The 20331-nt window shown below is 42.4% G+C and overlaps 1 protein-coding gene across 2 annotated transcripts in view; it reads left to right on the top strand.

Moving 5' to 3' along the window:
• sick (sickie) overlaps positions 1–20331 on the top strand; it is a 268982-nt gene that overhangs the window by 7869 nt on the left and 240782 nt on the right. For both annotated transcript variants that reach the window (XM_043420505.1, XM_043420504.1), the window contains exon 2: positions 19093–19181. In XM_043420505.1, coding sequence (XP_043276440.1) covers positions 19128–19181 — 54 coding nt within the window. In that variant the 5' untranslated portion in view covers positions 19093–19127. The remainder of the gene's footprint in view (positions 1–19092; positions 19182–20331) is intronic.

The following is a 20331-nucleotide window of genomic DNA, read 5'->3' as shown; positions in this document are numbered from 1 at the left end:
CAACACTAAACGTTCAAAGGAAAAAATAATAAATTTTCTTCCCGAAATTTTGTCTACCGCAAAATTCGGTGGGAAAATAAACGTGAAGTTTCGGCCACCAGGTATACAGAGAAATGTAATAAGCTCGATATTCGACTTCCTCGTCTCAGAGGTCGGAGTTTTGTGTGGCCACAACGATCCGAAGGACTTGAGAGGAAGCGCGATCTTCCGGTTGACCTCTCCGCGTGTACATTTAACGCATCAACGTTAATTTGTTAGCTCGACTGTTTAGCGTGGTTCGTTGCAACAACGAGAATGAGTCGAGAGCGTAGGAACGCACGAGAGTGCGAGCGCGTGTGTGTACGTTCGGTGCGAGCGCGTCTCTGTGTGTCTTAATAGACGGGCACAGCGTAGCGTGCTTCGAGAGCATATTTAACGGGCACACATTAAACACACTCGAAGTGATGAATGTCCTAGCATTCGTTTGCTGCATAATTACCAGGGCATACCGCGTGCCTTCGCTAACCCCTTTTTTTCGTCTGTCTTTTTGCTCGTTCACCATTTCCAGTTTTCCCCTTTTCTCTCCTCTTTCGCAATGTTTTTCATTCCCCTTTTTTTCCGCGCTCTATTTTTTCCTCGATTAGTACAGGAATTGGGAAAAAAGACGTTACGGGGTGGGAAAGAGGAGGGGATTCAACAAGATTTAACGAGAGTTTGTTAGAAAATATTTAATTGAACCAATCCACCGCTCTCTTTTCGTAACGATTCGGTGCGACCAATTCCCTCGCGGTTTTTCATCCTGCAACTTCTAAGCTCTTTCCACACCCTTCCAATATTCGAGTAACAGAGAAAGTTTTACGCACCTTTCCATATAAATACTTCTCCGCGTCTATACTCTCCTGCTCAAACGGTCCACGCAGTCTCCTCATCTTTACGAGGTCCGTACGCTCCAAGTGCGCCATCGGCATCGGACGACATCGTTCTGTATACCTAATGAGATGCATAAACAATGCAGAAATCTCTCCCTCCCTCTCTCTCTCTCTCTCTTTCTTGCTGCTGATGTCGGTGCAACTGTGCTGAAGGGACCTCACCAGTTGTGGCTGCTCACACCACTGAACGAGAAAGAGAAAGCAAGCGAGAGTAAGAGTAAGAGAGAGGACAGAGAGAAAGGAACGGTTAGTTGTGTGGCTAACTGTGTTGTAGTAGCCTCGGGGCACTTTATGGGTCTCATAAAGCGATAAAGACATCCGTACAAATGTACGCGCCTCGCAGGGGTCGACTTCGAAGCTGGCCATGTCCTCCGCAGCACACAGATATGTTCGCGGGTAGATACCACTTCCATTATCTCACCTGAAACGTCTGGACCTTATTCTCATCGGTACACGATGACTAAACTTTCTTCGCATGCACGCCTCTCTTTATAACTACGGAGTGGTCAGCCTCGTCGGCTGAGTAAAGTTGTTATATTTCTTAGGATGGGACTGTTCGGTGGTGGACCCACGTGACCGGTGGAAGTGCGTTGTAATCGATACAGAAAAAGAATAATTCATTCTTCTCTCCTAACGAGTCTGCTTTTCGATATACGACGCTGAGGTTTGGAGCGTCCAAGTCCACAGAAATGGATAAATAAGAATTTTTCTTCTCTTTTGATTCGTAAAATGAAGGATTGGAGAATTACAAATGTTTTTTTTTTTTTTTTTTTTTCGTTTATTTTGTTAATTTGGGCCATTCGAATTTTAGAGAACGAACCAAAACTTCATCTCGAATGTTGGAAACAAATTTTAAACGGCCGAGACATTAGGCTCAGCGTATCTCTCGAGATTGCGGACAACTTGCTCTCATTTTTGAACTCCAAGTCGTCGCCGTTGAGAGACCATTCGACTTAGGAGTATATATTTTCTACAATACAATTTTCAACGCACCTCGGTATTTTCCATTATCCGATTTTGACTATTACAACTTTCTGCGTCGATGTATTTTTAGTGATCGTGTTGAAAAATGAATATTCGAGAGAATTTTTCTATATTTTCATTTCCAAAATTTTTATGCATTTTTTCCATCTTTGTAATCTCCAATTTCCTCGAAAAAATTCAGCATTTGACAAGATACTTGGAATAAATGGGGTTCCAGAATCTCAAAACTTTGAATGTCAAAATCCCCCAGGCTCTTTGAAACTCGATCCGGAAACTTTTTACAGCAAGCACAACGTTTTTAACGATTTTCGATAAACTTCAAAAACTGCGTCTCTAAAATATTCAGTTTGTTAGAGGGCTCGAAGCCACACATTTTTTGAAGTTTTCGACATCGCTGTCTAGTGAGACTCGCTGTAACTAGAACCATTCTGCTGGTCTGTGAGACCATGTCCGATGACGTGACAGCGGAATGACGTTTCTTCATGATAATCTCAGTCGCAGCTGTATCTTAAAAAAGGTTGTAAAGATTACGGATGTAAAATTCTGTTGTGATAGTGACACTCGTGAGGCGTGAAATTCCCCTGTTTCTCAGCTTCGAAAAAAAGGAAATAAATGAAAATTGAGTATTCGAATGGAAACGAGATGCACTTCGTGCATTCATTCCACCAGTTGCTTATTGTGCAAAGATTTTTGTTTCATTTTGAAGGTGGAATTTCAGTGAGATTATTTTTTAACAGTTTGTTTCAAACATTCTATATAAATAAATAAAATGAATAAAACAAACGTACAACGGAATTTCAATACTTTTGGACACCAATCAAATCCTTTTCGTTTTAAATTTTCTTCTTCATCAGGATTTCTCATTTTTTATTCTGATTCCATTTGTTTGAAATGTATAAAAATTATGCGAGCCTCATTATTTATTTGATGCTTTTTCTTGAAGTCTAGAATTCATTTATGATCACTCGGAACTGCTCTTCGAAGGGACTAAATGTACTTGTCTCCACTATACTTTTAACATAACTCGTGCTTTATATAAACGAGTAAGGAATTCCATATTTTAGGAAATTCGAAGAAATGGCCTTGTCACGAATCATGGGCATGTGAAAGAAGGAATCTTTGCTTTTAAACGTTTTCTGAAAGTTCTCCTTTCCTCTTCTTCTGATCGTTCCATTCGTGATACGTTCGAACAATTAAAAAGATAAGCCAACAGCAATGAGCACAGTTTAAGTTGCGGCTATAAGCTCTCACGATGACTAAACGACGAGGAGCAGCTTCCGAGTAAAGGACCACACCTGGGAGCACCTAAGTTTTCGAGATAATATCTCGAACTGGCACGTCGCGAGGCTCGTGTCTTTTCTATAACACTAAAACGTGTGTATTTACAGAAAAACGGATAAGCAATGAATCTCGTTTTGACTGTATTTTATAACCTTCGTAATGAGCAGTTTCACGATATTCCTGGCGCCGCTGATGTGTGACACTCGAAAGCCTCCTAAGATTCCCGGTGAATTCCGCACGCGGGTCCGGGAATTTCAGGAATTGCTTTTCCATACGACACAAGTTTCGGAATTTACATTATAATTATCTCGGAATTTTTCGATAAATCAACGCTGCTGTCCTCATTGATGATTCTTCACACGTTCATTCCTCGCTTCACTCTCTCCACACGCGGATAATTGTCAAACTTCGAAACTCTATAGAATAGAGAAAAAATGAACGCACGAACCACGACGTCCGATCGAACGAGAGAAATATCTTTGAGACTGTTTGAGAGCTCGCGATAAACACGCGGATATAAACGCTATTCTTCTCCACGTGATTCTCCATTGGGGGGGGCGCGCGCGCTCACGTGACGTAGCAATACAATCGTAATCATAAATCGGAATCTACGCCAGGCCAAAAAGCGTACTCCCACAGGAAGAGAGAGAGAGTGAGAGAGTCAGAAAAGAGGGAAGAGAGAGCCCCCTGCGAAGACGATTTATTACAGTTTGCGAAGTGTTCGGTTTCATTGTACACACTGCGAGGTTGAACTTTTGCGATTGGTCATCGGGCCGATTTTTTGGGCAACGAATAGCCTCGTGTCCTGATTTTGTGGCGTGCGAAGGATCTACAGATCATCCATTCGGAAGGCTTCAAAGAAAAATGCACTATTCGAAGCTGCTTCGTGAGGTCGAACTCTTGATTCGAGGAATGATCAATCACTTTGGTAATTGGATAATAAATTATGGGACTGCGAGCGGGGTAGGATACATTCGTAATCAAACGTCTTATTGAACGCTTTATTCCCCCATCTCGTTAAGGGGTCTACCCCGATTAGAGTTTTCAAAAAATCCATTTTTTTTATTGCGTTTTTCGAAAGTATACAAAGTATCATGCTAAAATTTTATATAAAGATCTGAGCAGTCCAAGTGTACTTTTGAGCGACGTTTGCTTGGCTGCCTGAGCACGCTGATACGCCCACTGCGGTATCGCGCCTTTGTTTAAACGCATTTTTTTCAAAATTACGTTTTTCGAGGGCTCGTTGATTAAATTTCCGAAGCTATTCGACCGATCCTTACTCAAATTTTAACACGTGTTCTTTGTGACTGTAGCTGTACCGCGTATCATGCGAATTTTGAAATTTTGAGCGGAACTATTTTTTATTTTTTTTTTTTTGCAAAAAACGATGAAAAAACGTGCTTTTTTGTAGTTTTTGAAAAAAGTCCGCCTTTTTGTCATTTCTGAGAAAATAAAAAATCGTATGAGATGCGCTATAGCCATTTACCTATTGAATCTAAAACAATTTTCATTTTTTTTCCTCGATTATCCATTCCAGAGATTTTATCAACAGCGCGCAGCCGTCTTTTTTTGGACCTGTCTTCTCCATTTTTCTGTACAAGAACTGAGTAAAATCGATAAAAAAATAATTTATATCCACATTTATAATTTATCCCGGGCATAAGAATTTGTGAAAATAGTATTTTTTTGCTCGTCTAATCAAGCTGGAGCTCTTAAGCCTCGATCGAAAATGATTTTTAGCCTCGATTCTTAAAAAATTAACAAATACGTTCGCCTCGTGGAAGCTCGATGTTTCGGACGTGATATCGCGCGCGCAGCTCGTACTAAAACTACACATCCCGTTATCTGTGGCATATATATAATGAAAATAGCCGTAGGCCGTCCGTAGGGACGTTGAGAAGTGCGCTCGGAGCGCATAAAGGGCGAGGGAAAGTGAGGAACGCGTATCACGCGAGAGGGACAGAGAAAAAGAGAGAGAGAGAGAGAGAGAGGGAGATATCAGTGAACTCGAAATACTGAGATCCACGATTCGGGAGATCGCGTGCCAGAACTCCTGAAATTGTTCAAAGTCCAGACTACAAAGGACTTTACTGCTCAGATCATGGAATCGCCTTAATTTACTTACTTGACTTACTCACAGAGAGAGGGAGTAATCGATCGTTCTCTTCTGTGCACCATGAAATCAACTCGATAAATTATGAGCTGGAAATCGTTGGGGAAAAGAGACGTTCTGAGAGTATGTTAATTCATTAGTAGAGGCGTTGTTAGGATTTTTCGAATTGCCTAAGAAAAATAGTGATTTTAGTGAAACGAGTTTTGATCGTTGAGCAATTCTCTTGCCGAATTCGGAGTTTTTCTGTTGAATCGCAAGGCGAAATTTTCTGGCCTGCGTCCGAAGTGAATTTAATCAATAATAAAATTGAGTCGATTCTCGCAGTGTTGGAAGAGGATTTTCGAACGACGTGTAAGCTCTGAGAGTAGGAAGGAAAGCTTCGGAATTCGTTGGGCTGTCGGAAAGTGGCGGGATGCGGAAAATGATGTTCTCGGCTCACCGGTGTCAAATTGAATTCCTTCTTGTTGCCCTTTTCCTCTCTCATCCCTGTGAGAATCATCTCCGGTCCGGCAATCGGAAACTATTTTTCCTCTACCCTATGATTGTTCTTTTTATTTTCCTTCACTCTTCGAAAAGACATTTATAATAGAGCTGAATAAACTTGGTTAACTTCGTTCAGGTCCAGAGAAGCCCTTCTTCCGTGCACACACGTTGTCTTGAAATTTACACAGAGTTTAAATGATGAGTAGTCGACTGACACGCATATCAAAAGGCTTCGTCTTATATTGGGCATTGCAATAAACGCGTTTAAATACGAAGAAAGATGCACAAGGTTATAGGGACTGAGCGTAATAAATCGTTTAAAAATGTACACAGCAACAACGAAGTATATAATGAAGGTTTGGGAAAAAATTCGAGACGATTATCTTACGAGTAATAAAGAAATTAAAGATTGAACGAAATTGGTAACGAGCACTCGTGTAACCTCACATTTGCTTATCCAGGCATTTTGTTTCTTCTTGGCTTGAGCCATTTCTGTCAGAGCCTTCTGTCTTTTTATTAAAACTTTTTCCTTGCTCCATTTCCCTTTGTGTTTGCCCATTTCTAGTGCGATTTTTTACATGAAAAACTGTAGTATTTTCGGCAGGGACGAATGAAATTTCGGGTTCGGCCAGTGACGGATTCCCGATCAATAAATGGCTTGTAATTTCATTCGTTAAAAAATACGCTGAAAAAATGTATTTATACAATTTCGAATTAATAACTCTGACATTTTAATTATAGAAAATAAAAATCGATTGAATTTAGACACCATAAAATACGATCCTTCGGGCATGATCGACTTTGATTGTTTTTTTCATCATAAAATCATTGAGTTCGAAGGAACTAGGCTCAGGAATCATCGTTTTCCTTCATCAAGTTCCCCCCCCACTCCAATCAAGCAGATAAAAACCTTTTTTAACCCCTTAAAGCTGCCTTCGATACGATGCAACTCGGAAGCAGGGAATGTTTTAAAATGTTCCTTTCATACAACTAATTTGGTAGACTGTGAAATTATTCGCTCCTTCCGATTCTCAGCTTCAGACTCCGCTCACCCTTAAACCCAGCCCGTCGCTGGTTCCTCTTGTCTCTCGATCCAAAGATCACAAGCCCGAGTTGCCGGAAGTTAGGAGCGCCGTGTCTGTCGAGATTGTCGTTGAAACGGGCTCGCAGATCTTCCCCCTTATTCGGTTCTCGGTCATGTCGTCGTTTACGCGAAAGCTTCTTGTTCAACAACAGAGAGAAAGAGAGAGAGAGAGAGAGAACGGCCCCTCGAGGGCTGATTGGTGATGTAAAGGTGAAGGATGATGGAATTCGTTAAAGCTTTCCATTTTCCGTCCTCCTCCTCCTCCTCCTTCTCGCCATCCTTTCATATTTCCTCTCTTCTTTCTTCTGCTCTTTTCCTCTGGATGTCAAATCGAATTCTTCTACGCTCCAATGAATCGATGAATATGGAGACGTTGTTATACGCAGGCTCTTCGGAATGCAGGATCTTCGGATATTTTCGCTGTGTTTTTCAACCCTGCAGAAAAAACATCGCGAGAACTAGCCCAGCGCTCTCAAGATTATGCCTCTTTTCGCTCTTGCGATTTTTAGTTGCGAGTATAGCGTTCGCGAATAAATTTCTCCTCCGCCAGTATATCGCGGTGGGAAAAAAATGGGAGTTTATGGATTGGATCGTAATCGTCAGACCCGTTCGATTCGTATTTGATTTTGATTTCGTTCGGAGCCATTGAAGCTTTTCGTTTTTTCCTTTCAGCCCGATCGATATGAGACTTTGAGGAATGTCTGCGTCGCACAAGCAGGGGAAAAACAATTTTCTTTCCTCCTTGTTTTTCCAGTTCAGGCTTGCTTCGTTCGAACCAAAAAATTGAACCCGCGAAATATAAAGCTTGTGTACTGTCAAGCTACAAAGCACTTTTGGACTTGATCCGAGTTGCCACGCTTCGTGTCAAGAGTTAAATAAACTCTCTCGCGCTCGAAGAAGATCCGAGACGAGAGAAATCCGGGGTCGAGTCCGCGCTCATACGTGTATTGAGTCGAGGAGAGAGAAGCCAACTTTTGTAGGAACAGAGGGAGCCAGCTAGCTGCGAAAGGCCGAGCCCCGAAAGTGTGTCCAACAACGTAGGTAGATAAATTGCCAGCTCTCCTCAACTTCTCTGATAGAGATATTAATCTTTCTTCAAGACTTTCCTTCTCTCCTTCTTTGCTCCCTCTCACTTTCGCTCTTTTTCTCGAGTTCGGCAGCTTTCTGCCCTATCGCTCGCCCCTCGTCTTATCCTCTAACGTGACCACTCGAGGCACACACCGTATAAGGATCACGAGTGCAAGGGGCACTCCCTCTACTGACATTTTTCGCACCCTCTTTTGTACTCTTCACCGATGCTTGCTGGTCATCGTTCGACGAATGGAGAAAAAACTCTTTTTTATCAGGACGTTCCAGGGCGAAGGCAGCGCGAAATGAGATGAAATTGGTTCGATCTCTGAAATTTGAAAATTTGATGGATAATTTCAGAATTTGTTGAGTTCTTCGCTTTTCTAACGTGTTCCATCTTCGGTGCGTCCGACCCTCGTAACCATCGTCTCGGCTTGTTTATAACGAGAGGACTGTAAATTTATCTCTTTTAATACAGTTTTTGTGCCTTACGTACAGCATAGAATTTGCTCGTGATGTTGATCCACCAGGACAATAAATCTCCATTCGTTCGTCTTTATATTCCTCTCGGTTTTCTCCTTTTTTCATCTCCCTTTCGGTCCACTCCTCTTTCTCCTTCCCCGGGAGTTGCTCTCTCGTCTTATGAAAAGTAGAGCACCATATGTCCACGTCAGAAAGGGGAAAAGCCCGGGAAAAGGCGGGCGGGAGAGACTGATTGACTCGGCGCTCGGTCCAACAGTTGACTGAGATTCTTCCTCTTTCTCTGTTTCTTCCTTCTTGGGAGCCTGACATTTTATTTCGTTATTATATATCATTAGTCTTAGCTCCCTCCGAGCTGCTTTCCCTCGGCCATTTTCCCATTCTGTTTTCCTTCACGAGTGCAAAACGCGAGCTCAAGTTTTTCTCGTCTCGCGTCGCGTACATTTTCACTCCGAAAAGCCTCAGTCCCCGGCTCGTTTCACGAAACTTTGACCAACAAAAAACTTGGCATTTTTTATTTCAACGTCGAATTTCAGGCGGCTGCTACGCATTTCGAGAGGCGAAAATTCAAAATGTTTTTTCTCTCCTCCGATCCACGGCCACCAACATTTCTCCCCGCAAATTCTCTTTCCTCGTCCGCCTTTTCCCTGATGCGTGGTCAAACGTGCTTACACGATCGTGCCACTGGGCTCGAGAATACTTCGGAGAGGTGTACTCTCCTCCCTCTCCTTGCTCCCTCGCCTTTTTTCTCCTCGTCAATGTGCGATGCGCGTGGCAGTGAAGAAATACGTGACGCAATAGGAGCCCCCAAGCTGTGATGGGGGAGGGCAGGTGTGGGCTTTCATGGGATCTCGTAATACACGTATACACAATCGTGTTGAGTATTGAACAAGGGAATATGTGTGAGCGAGGCGCATATGAAAATGCAGCCGTGCGGTAACCCATTCGCCGCCTCCCCCTGCTCCCCCTGTTCATTCGAGTACGTGCACGTCCTTCATATTTAGTCGCTCCCGTACGAACACACTTGGTATACGGAAACCTTTGGAGCGGGCTCTCAATATCATTACAAAAAAATATATTCTAAACAGATATAACGCGAGTTGCGTCGACCTGAAACGAAGGAGCTCTCCGATTCGTAAGATCGAAGTACATTCGCGTCCAATCTGCTGGCCGGAGTATGCTTCGAGCTACCGCGAAAGTGCATTAAGGAGGGTGGATCGCGACGATACAATGTTGCCATGCTAAAGCATGTTAAAAGTATTAAGAATTTCATAAAATTTGGTAAATGTGTACTTTAAGGAGTTTCGGTACAAAAGTCTAAATATTGAGAAATTGATCAAACTTGGTGATAATGTTGTTCGACATCAAGTGCAAAAACACAATTTTTTTCAAAATTTTCTTCTACTTAGTTATCGAGTAATTACGCATTAAAGCAGATTTCTTATGCCCGGAATGTATACCTATATATATGAAAACGCTATGCTTATACACGTGAACTTTAGTGATCAATTACTCGATAACTGTGTAGAAGAAAAATCTTAAAAAATTTGTATTGCCAAATTTGGCACTAAAAAATATGTTCACCAAATTTTATAAAATTCTAAACTTTTTGAAATTTTTTATGTTTTTAGCATGGTTTAGCATGGCAACATTGTATTGCCTGTACCGAAACTCCTTAAAAATATATAACTCAATATACGTTTTTTTAGATTTTTCTACGACACAGCTCTCGAGTAATTGAACACTAAAGTTAACGCGTACAAGACTTGGATTTAACGCTCAATTATTCGATAACCATGTGGTAAAAAAATTTGATAAAAATTATATCTGTATAAAATTCGGATTATTTTTATTTCGCGATTCACCCTCCTTAAAGAAAAAAACGTGTGAAGATGATTCAAAATATTGGAAGTGCGGGAATAAATTTATTTCGTATTCCATTGAATTGGAAATACAACACACTGCGCGAAATATTTATAGGGCAGAGCACGTGAGTAGGAAAAAAGCTATATATTTGTACTACTTTACGAAAGTGTGCGGAGTGCGCACAGTGGCTCGTGTAAAAGCGTTGTGTAAAGTTGTGGCGAAAGTGACGTTACACATAGAGGACGAAGGTGGAGATTCCACGGGGGTTTCTCGTTCTGCTCTTCTTCTCTCGCTCTTTCTCTTTCACCGTCGGATGGTTAGAAGCACGCCGCGGTGCGTGTACGTGCCAAGGAAAGCCGCACACTCATTGGCCAAGTTTTAGCAGCGCGAGGAGCCTCTGAGCTGCGTCTTTGACAGAAAGAGCGAGACGCGAATGTGAAAATAGCTGCTTTTAGACGTGTACTTGAGTGGCCAATAACTGGATGCTTCAATTTACTCGTATACAGAGAGCTTAGGTGGTAGCGGGCCGCGTGCGAGCGTCAACTTCTCGAGGTGGGGACAGATCGATAGCATAAGGGGACCCCCGACCTTATGGTGCCTCCCCCACCTCCGTTTCCGACTTTCTCATATTCCTCTCTCTCTCTCTCCCTCGCGCCCTTTTTCCTTTCATGATCCTCCCCGTTGGTCCTGCTTTTCTCCCTTGCACTTGCACTTCGCGGTGTCAAATGCTTTGCTTTCTCACTTTTTTCCTCTCCTTCTCTCTCACCTTTGCAGCTCCTCCGACAAAGTCCCTTACAACGGCGCAACCAGCTCCCGATACTTTTTTCATTCGGCTTCTCCTTTTTCCTTTCACTCTCGCCCCCCTGCTTCCATCGCTTCCCCCTGCTTCTTGTGTGTTGTTCATTGTAGCTTGAATTAACGCATGTTTTGCATTCGGGACGCTCTCTCTCTCTCTCTCTCTCTCTGCACAACCGCGAAAGCGATTAAGCCTCTCATTGTTTAACTCGCCACCCTTGCTTAGCGCGTAATTGTGTTAAAGACCCCAACGTTGACTGATGAGTGGAAAAACGAAGAATGCGTGCGCGTATATCCTGGATAACGATATCATCGATTTAACCCCTTAACGAAAATCCACAACCGCAGCACTCTGTTCTCTGCTTCCGCGACTTATTGTGGTTAGATAAACGAAAAGAAAAAAATCGTGTTAGCTCGACCAAGTCACCGTTTTGCGATCGATTCACTATTCGATTGAAAAATGAGGGAAACGAAAAATAAGGATTTATCGAATTTACTGGATAAAAAAGTTGCGCGACAATTCATTTATTGGATTCTTTGGAAACATTCAAACTTACGTAGTCGCGACGAAGGTTGTTCAGGTGTCAAACGAGCTTTCGGACTCGCGAGAAAAACGACGGACGAGTGAAAGCGTTTCCCCTTGCTTTTTCCGCAAGGATTCGTTTGGAGGATTCTTGATTGTTTCCCTCCAGCAGCAGTAACTTTATTAACGGAGGACAAACGGCGCAAACGTTGGCCAAACGAGCAAGTTTCCAAAGCAATTTTTAGCGAACGAAGAAACACACTGGGAGAGGCAAGTGGGTCACGCGAACCCTCTGTCACAGTGGCATGTCGTATATAATACCGCAAGCTTCGCCATGCTCGCTCACGGGTACTTTTTTCTTCGCCACCCCCATAGGGACACCTCATAGATTCCTCGGATCGATTCACTCTGGCACCCTTTTTAAAAGAAAAGATTCCTCCGCTTTTTCCAACCTCTGGCATGCGAGTCTTTGATCCACAAGTTTAAGGTGGTTCCTCCACGAGACAGTTAAATTAGGAAATTATTTAAATTTGGCATACGTATTGTTTAACATATGAACATCACCTCTATAAAATTTTAACAAGTTTCACCATCCCGAACCCGAGATATATGTAATTGAAGTTGACTCAATTAACACGTAACATATGGACCATGCATAGGCAAACAGCACATTATTAATTCTACCGCTAGTACTAAAATTAGGAAGTTTATAAAAAACGAGGAGGAGCTAGAGCAGGATATCACAGATATTGTGAAAAAAAATCAAGGTGATTGACCATCTAGTTTGACAGATATAGTCTCGAGAAGTACGAAGGTTTAGGCTGCGTACGATATATTTTGCAAGCGAACAAGCGAATGTCGTCTGTATAGGCAATCTTTTCTGTGTGTTGAAGCGCAACCCGGATAGTTCCGTCAAAAAATTTACTCACGATCTCAGATCAAAAATACTTTTAGAATAAATTTTACGAAAGCAAATGATATTTGTACTATATCTATTGGCACCGAGTACATTTATAGGGTCTTTACAAAGTTATTGATTACGATCCGAACGAATTATCAACCCGTTTAATATGTAGACGGTACATAACTTTTGGTTGGGGCTGTCGCAGAGGATCAACCTTAATTAAATGAGAAATAATAAGGGAAACTCTTATGGCGGATGCGATTCCCTAGGGAAATGAGTTTTTTTTAGAGCTTATGCGAAAACTAATCGTCAAATGGCTTCGAATTGATTTTTTTTTGTCTGCATCCCCTGACTTTTGATGCAACTTCTTTGAATTATTCATTTCAATAGTTCTCTCGATTTTTCCTGAAGTAATGGATCGCAGGGCTGTGTTATTAGAACACGAAAAGTATATAAAGAGCCCTCGAAAACTTGGTACGCTCTCAATGACACAATTCGGTGCTAATTCGTTGGTACTCGTTTACTCGTTACTGCGAGAAAATTCGACGATCACAATCCCTGAAATAGAATCCGTTTCGTGTTGCGCGTTTGTTACGCGAGACTGGCTCGACGCGTCTCACGTGACGTTTGCGAGGAAATAGAAAGAACCCTTTCCGGATATTCGCCACCCTAAGGTCCCGTTCGAGCGCCGGGTGGAGCGACGATCGCTGGCACGGATGTGGTGATTAAAACGATACTTCCGGTTGCCGTTATCGACACAATGGGAAGAGAAAGAGCGGGGGAAGGAGAGAGCGCGTTCGATGGTATCAAGAGCCCTCGATCACTGTCAGTCTTCGAATGAAACTACACGAGAGAGACTCTCTGTGCTCCGGGCGACCTGGACAAGCGTACGTCTCGTGTCGTCCGAGGGGGGAGCAGTCAACACTGTCTCGTGTATTATGCGTAAGTTTCTTTCGTATTCTCCTTGTTCCGGGACTCGTACCCCATTGTACGGAATCCTGGACACGAGTACCTGCTCGGGAGAAACAAAAATCGTCGATATCTCCTTCGAACGCATGATCGCCAGAACGCTGTTGTTTCATCGTCCTCCGATTGCGAAAACCGACGAATTCGATGACCGTCAAAGCACGGAAAATGGCTTGAGTACGGAGAGACTTTTATAGCAAAAATTACTATGTTTTTATAGTAACGTCGGATCACATCGATATTATAATAACAACCGCTACAGGGTGTGTGTCAAATAATGCAAAAGTTTGGGGATCCATTACCACAGTTCATAGTAAATAACGCACTGTATTATATAAAAAATGAACACTGAGCGAATTTTGATAAAAAACATAGTAAATAATGAAATGATTTGATGAAAATTTAGGAAATAACATAGCAGTCGTTTCTATGTGCTATACGAGAAATTGCATAGTTTCGTATTTTCCCTTTTACTGCACTGAATTTTGCTCAATAAAGGCGTTGCGAATATAAACATGAAAATTAACCAGCGGCACGTAGTAAAGTTTCAAGCAACTTGTCCAGTCCGATTCACCAATTTTTAACATTTCGCCAAAGACACGAGTGACATTCGGATATCGATACATCGTTCGATATGTAAGAATGTCGCAGACCTAACTTTTGCCTGTCGTACATAGTAAAATTTGAGAGAACTGCTTTCGGCATCAAAATTACTATGCACTTTGGTGAAATTTAATAGAATGGCGATATAGAACAGCGCTGCTATAAAACGGCAAATTTTTCTAGCAAATTCATCCGAAATATTCGTATAAAAGTCACTTCGTGAGGAGGGTAAATTTGGTGATAACATTCTTTGGCATCAAATACACAAATACAATTTTTTTCAAATTTTTTTATCACATGGTTATCGCATAATTGAGCGTTAAATCGAAGTTCTCATGCACGAGACGTATAACTGTATGTATGTAAACTCTATGCTTGTACACTTGAACTTTAGTGTTCAATTACTCGAGAGCTGTGTGGTAGAAAAATCTAAAAAAATGTATATTGTCTTATATATTTTTAAAGAATACATTTACAAAATTTTACTAAATTCTTATCATTTTGAAATTCTTGATATTTTTAGCATGTTTAGCATGGCAACATTGTATCGTCGCGATCCACCCTCCTTAACTCCCTCAAAAATATGAAATTATCACCAAAAAAAAGCGATTCCAAAGTTCTCGAAAGTTTCCATCTAGATGAGCGTTTTCGTAATTCCCCATTAAAAATGTGGGATCGATGCTGAGCCCTCGCAGTAATTACGTTCGCCGAGTCCCTCGTTTCCCGAGCCAGCGACTGATGATGTTGCGGCGCGCACGTTGTAACGAGCCAGGGAATTTGATCGTTCGCGTCGAGTCAATCCCGCGTAGACAAATAATAGTATGACTCGATCTAGCCACGTGTACGTGCAGCATGGGCGCGCACGTGAGCACACATACGTGAACGTAATGCAGCGCCCTGTTGACCTTTGGAGAGCGTAAAAGCCGGAGCCCGGCCGCGGCTAATCGTCACCACGCCATTAATCTATTTACGAGGTTATAATACACGCGAGACGATCGTCCCGTTTTCCACTTTCAGTCGGTCCGCTGTCCCGCTCCCACAGACGCGACTCCGTCGCCTCTCTGCTGTTGGGAGAGTGCATTAAACGGGCGTGCGCCATTCCGCGAACCGTATACGTTACAATAACTTTCTACATGTTCATTTTCGAAGCCGCGCTCGAAGTCTCTATACCTATAGCTACACGCGTCGACGATTGTGTTCTGCGTGCTTGCTCCCGTATTATAGGACTCGTTCACGCGTTATACGCTCGGATAGAATGCGCCAGGGGTTGTTTCACCGAGCAGAGCATTCTGCGGGGCGAACCGGCGCGACGATACAGTACACCCGAAGTACGCATTTCGACCACTAGGCGGCCTGCTGGCGAGGGTGGCGCAAGGACTGCCGCGGTCGACGGGTGTCGAGCCTCATTAGACAGCGTGGGGAGCCATGCCCGCGTCTACTCTGTTTCCCATGAGAAACTCGGACGGAAAAACAATGCGCGTGCGAGAGAGGAAAAGAGAGAGAGAGAGAGAGAGAGAGAGAGCAGACAAATTAAGGAGGGCTCTGAGGTCACTTGGGACTGAGGACAAACGCGGTTCGATCACTATTGGGGTGTCCATTCGTATTTCCTTGTATGAGGCAGACTGTGGTATTACAGGATGACGTGGGAGAGCGTGGCGGCTTGGCATTTCAGTGCGGATCCAATCGGGAGCGGTCGCTGCAGGGCTCGATTCTTGAGTTCATTCTCGTGAAGTCCCAGGCTCCATGGCGCACGTGGCGAGGTTTCATTGAATCGGGAGATTTGGAGGCTCGAAAGACTGTTGAAAGTCTCTGAGATTCGCTACTTGTTTCTCTGCGCTTTGTTAAAGCAACGACGCTGAAGTTTGCAACGTTGGAGTTCAACGAAATGAACGAAAAAAATATTTATAATTCATTATTTTTTTATTTCGCGAATTATTGATGTGGCTTGAAATATGACGAATTGGAAATTCGGCAGGGAACAAAATTGGAGATTTACTGAAATTATTTGAGAGTTTTTTTAGACCATTTCGTTGGACTCCAACGTTGGAAACTTCAGCGTCATAAAGCATTGTTCGCGGGGCTTGCTCATTTGAAGCATTTGCTAGACTCAGAGGCAAAGGAGAAACGCATGGGAAGAGTCCATTTGTATATGGAGATGTTTTAAGGAATTTCGGTACAGCTTATCTTCGGGGGGGATCAGGGTGGCAAATCCATTGTATTCTAGCAGGGCGCCAACTTCTACACTCTCACTTTTCATTATTAAGTGTAGGCTTTATTACGAATAATGTGTGTAATTATGTATCCATCCATATTTTCTGTAATATGATGAATGTTATAGTTTACTTTACATATTGTGGATATTTTTTATGTTATTTCTAAAAATTATCGAAAAATGTGACGCGATTGTGACAACCGCGGCATTGCTCCGTCGTGTTTCGTTTCGCGTATAGTGGCCGGCCTGCTCTGTCGACAGGTCCTCTCGAACAGCTGTGCGGTGGACGATTTAACCTCGGTCTCGAAGTTTCAACCTCGCTATCATTTTGTCAGTAGTGTTGAATTGTTTTTTTGTTATTATCTTAATGGTGCCAAGAAAACGGTGGAAAGGCAAATGGGTGACCAAAGCTGCATGTTCATTGTAAAAGAGTGAAACAGACAGAGGTTGGACAAAATATTGTAGAAGGGATTTTTGATAGAGGGAAATGATCTGTTGACACAACGTAGATTAATAAGCCCAGATTTATTGTTACATAGATATTAATTTTTGCGTATAGAAAAACGTCTCGTATAGCTCTTTCTTGTGCGAAGCGTAAACGGCCACTACTCTGTCCTTTTGCCGCTTGGACGCTTGTACCTCACGTTTCGACAAAAGTCCCCCCTCTTTCCCCACCGTTTGTTTATATTTCGCTCGCTCGACTAAGATACGATCTCGTAAACAGAAACGCCCCGTACACCGTAGAACACTTTCGTGGAAACTATAGCCTCGGTAAAATTCTACACTACAATATGAATATTGCTCGGTTTCATACGATACACATAACCTCGGCCATCCACTCCACTTGACCGTTTGAAATTTCGCGCCGATATCCTGACATAATGCAACGTTGCCGTTACTTTCTTCGACCGTGGCGAGTCGATGGAAAATGAGCAGTTCAGTAAAATTTGTTTTTACGTAAATCTAACAAACTATGCAGAGAAGCTTGTTGAAAATTTGACACAATTGTCAGTTTTGACAAAATGACAAAAAAATGTGGTTTTTGCCATCTAATCCCGTGTTAAAATGCTTCATAAAAAAAATTTATTTCTCAAAAACTGTGCTGTGAATCAATCTCAATTTTTGCAGGTGAGCCTTGACATTATCGCGACGAAGATATGGAAAAAAATTAAGAATAACCGAAACTCCTTGCTCTCGCAGGGACGCGGGGACACGATACTACCGGGGATCGTTTTAATCACGAGAATAAATTCGTTGTGATTAATTATGCTTTTGGCTCGATTAGCTTTCTCGTAATATTGTTCTGTGTACGAAACAAACTATGCGTGGGTGCGAGAGACGGGGGGGAATGGGACGGGATTTGAATCTCACTTTTCATACCCCTTTCTAGATGTCTATCCTGCACACTCCGGGTCCTATCCAATTTACTCTTGTTCCCGTATCGCTCCCATCGCGTTTAGGTTGTAACTCAATGTTGAAATATTCTCGTGCGCGTGTGTTTATTCGTACGCGGATGTGTGTTTAGACGCGAAATAATTGAGATCTCGTTGTCATTTTGTCTCACTTTATGCTCTTCTTGTCTGTCCCATCGACGGGCGTTTCCGATGATTAAACCGCAAGTTCCAATTGGGAGGCTTGCGAAACTCGTATCATTGCGGTATATACAATGACACGAAATACTTTATGGCTGATTATTCCCCAACGACGATTCTCGTTCTGCGAAACGGCTTTCCATTCGTCGCAGCTTCTCGGGCACTCGAATCGAACCCTTTTCGACGGAGGTGCACCCTGCGGAAATCGTAATGGCATCGAAGGCATCAAGATCTTTTTCGGGTACTCGACCAAAATACGTTGTCATGAAATTTTTCGAAACCCGAGTGCAGTCTTCGCGAGGATTCGATGACGCGTGCTCGAAAGACTTTTGCACGAAAACGCAGCGTAAGGGATGAGGATCTTTCGCTGCGGAGAAAAGCTCGCATCGAATTCTTCCCTTAAAATATTCTCCGCCCCCTCTGCGAGAACGCACGAAATATAGTTATCGCAGCATTGGCATATCCCTTGATCTCTGTCCATTTTCGTTCGTTTAGTACTAAAAGCGCCAACGATTGGGAAACGGTCAATGACTGTGCCGGCACGCGAAATCCAGCCCTCCCTTCGGCCGCGCTCCCGTTGCTCCTTCTCGTTTTCCCTCCTCTCACGAGCCCCTGTCACTTTGTACCTGAGTCACGTACCTCTTCGTATTGACAAGCGAGCCAGCCTCGGCTATCCTCCATCTCCCCCCTTTTTCTCTGCCCCAAAAGCAGCTCCTCTCTCTTGTAATTTTGCCTCCCTTCTGAGTTCCTCCTCCTCGTCGTCGCTCGCCCTTCCTCGTCCCCCTGTGCGGTTCGTCATGCCAGGCTGACTTCTTCGGGCAAAAGCTCTCGTTTCCGCTGTCGCATCAGCCTCTCTATATTTGTATCGCATTCGACTTTATACGCGGTGCACCGCAAATCCCGGCTTTATCTGCGGCTCTGGAGTACATTATTATGAGATGGATGATGAGCCGTTATCCGAACTACGATTCTCCTCTTTTAGCGTACTTTTTTCCGCCTCCTCTCCCGATCGGTTTGAGAGGAAGAGTAATTTTTAAATGAGTATATTTCCGGCTTTTATAGCCGCAACGAATCATAGTCCGGGCTCGACGGATTTAACGATCTTACAGCTCTTCGGAAGATAAAAACGTGTAAACGGTGACAGAATTGTGTTTTGACGGTGTTACGCGTTTTTTAAACAACATTTTTTAAACTTGCTTTCTTACATTCTGTCTTTGCTTTGTTCTCCAGGATTCTAGAAGCCGGCGCGCAGTTATGTTACAACGATGAGCCTGCAGGCTCAGCGACAGACGAGGTACTCGCCTCAGGAGACCGTCAAAGTGAGTAACTACGCGCTACACGAATAGCTGCACAGAGTTTACGAAAATTTTACGACGCGAATGTTACGTTGTTAATATTAATATTTGTGGGTATAAAATAGCTTTTTCGTTGTAGAAATATAACAAAAAAATTCATTTCTGTTTTATGTTTGATAGTTGACCATTTTTCACAAGTTTTATTCCGCCTACTTGTGTTTCTGTTTGCACATAACAAAAAAAAATAAACACATAATTTCATAAACTCATAAAAATGATGCAATGACGGAAAATTGGAAGAAAAAAAATCTTACTTTTAGAAATTTTGTTGGGTTTTTATTTTTTTTTTTTATATAAGAAATAATAAATCAATATTTAAAAAAAAAATCACGCATCAGGATACATATGATTTTTTTCTAAAATACATTGAAAAAAATGTAAATCGTCATTGCTCAACTGAAAAGATGCAACGCACTTTTCAAATGATACTCTATGATGCGCATTTTTTGTTTCGAAAATATTGTACATAAAAACTTTACATATGGCTCTCGAGCGAATCACAACGCATTGTGGGATTTTTCTCGAAACACACACGCACAGTCGAAGGAACAAAGAATAAACTGCTAAGTTCGCTGAGCCAAAGTGATATGTTGCTGTAGCAAATACTTTGCTACTTCATCGAATCTGCTTTCGCAGATTCACATTTTTCGTTTCCGTGGCAAATATCCTTATGCTGCGACAAGGAAAATTTTGTTTTACAGAAGAATTTGATTTGATCGGTTGAAAACAGCTTCGGACCCAATATTTGGGAAATCGGGGTACATTAAAATATGAAACTTTATTAATTAAACTTTATTTTGAAAATTCTGTTGAAACGGTTTCATTCGTTCTATCAAACATTTACCGGTTAAATCAATAGCAAAGCGCAGCAGTGGCTCGACGCCAAATATTTAAAAAATGCGAGCACAATCCCTGTCGCACTCTTACACCTTGGATTTGATGACTTCTCGATGTCACCATTTTTTCGAATCAATATCACGGAGGAACGAATCGAAAAACATCGACATTAGGAATTTTTAATATTTTTTCTCAAGTATTTTCACACAATAATACTCCGCATGCGTACACTTTTCCAGTGGCGCGTTTAACCTCGAGTCTGGGACAAAACCATACA

Source organism: Venturia canescens, chromosome 5 (assembly GCF_019457755.1).
Source record: "Venturia canescens isolate UGA chromosome 5, ASM1945775v1, whole genome shotgun sequence".
Lineage (NCBI taxonomy): Eukaryota > Metazoa > Arthropoda > Insecta > Hymenoptera > Ichneumonidae > Venturia > Venturia canescens.
This window is presented reverse-complemented; position numbering and strand designations above follow the sequence as displayed.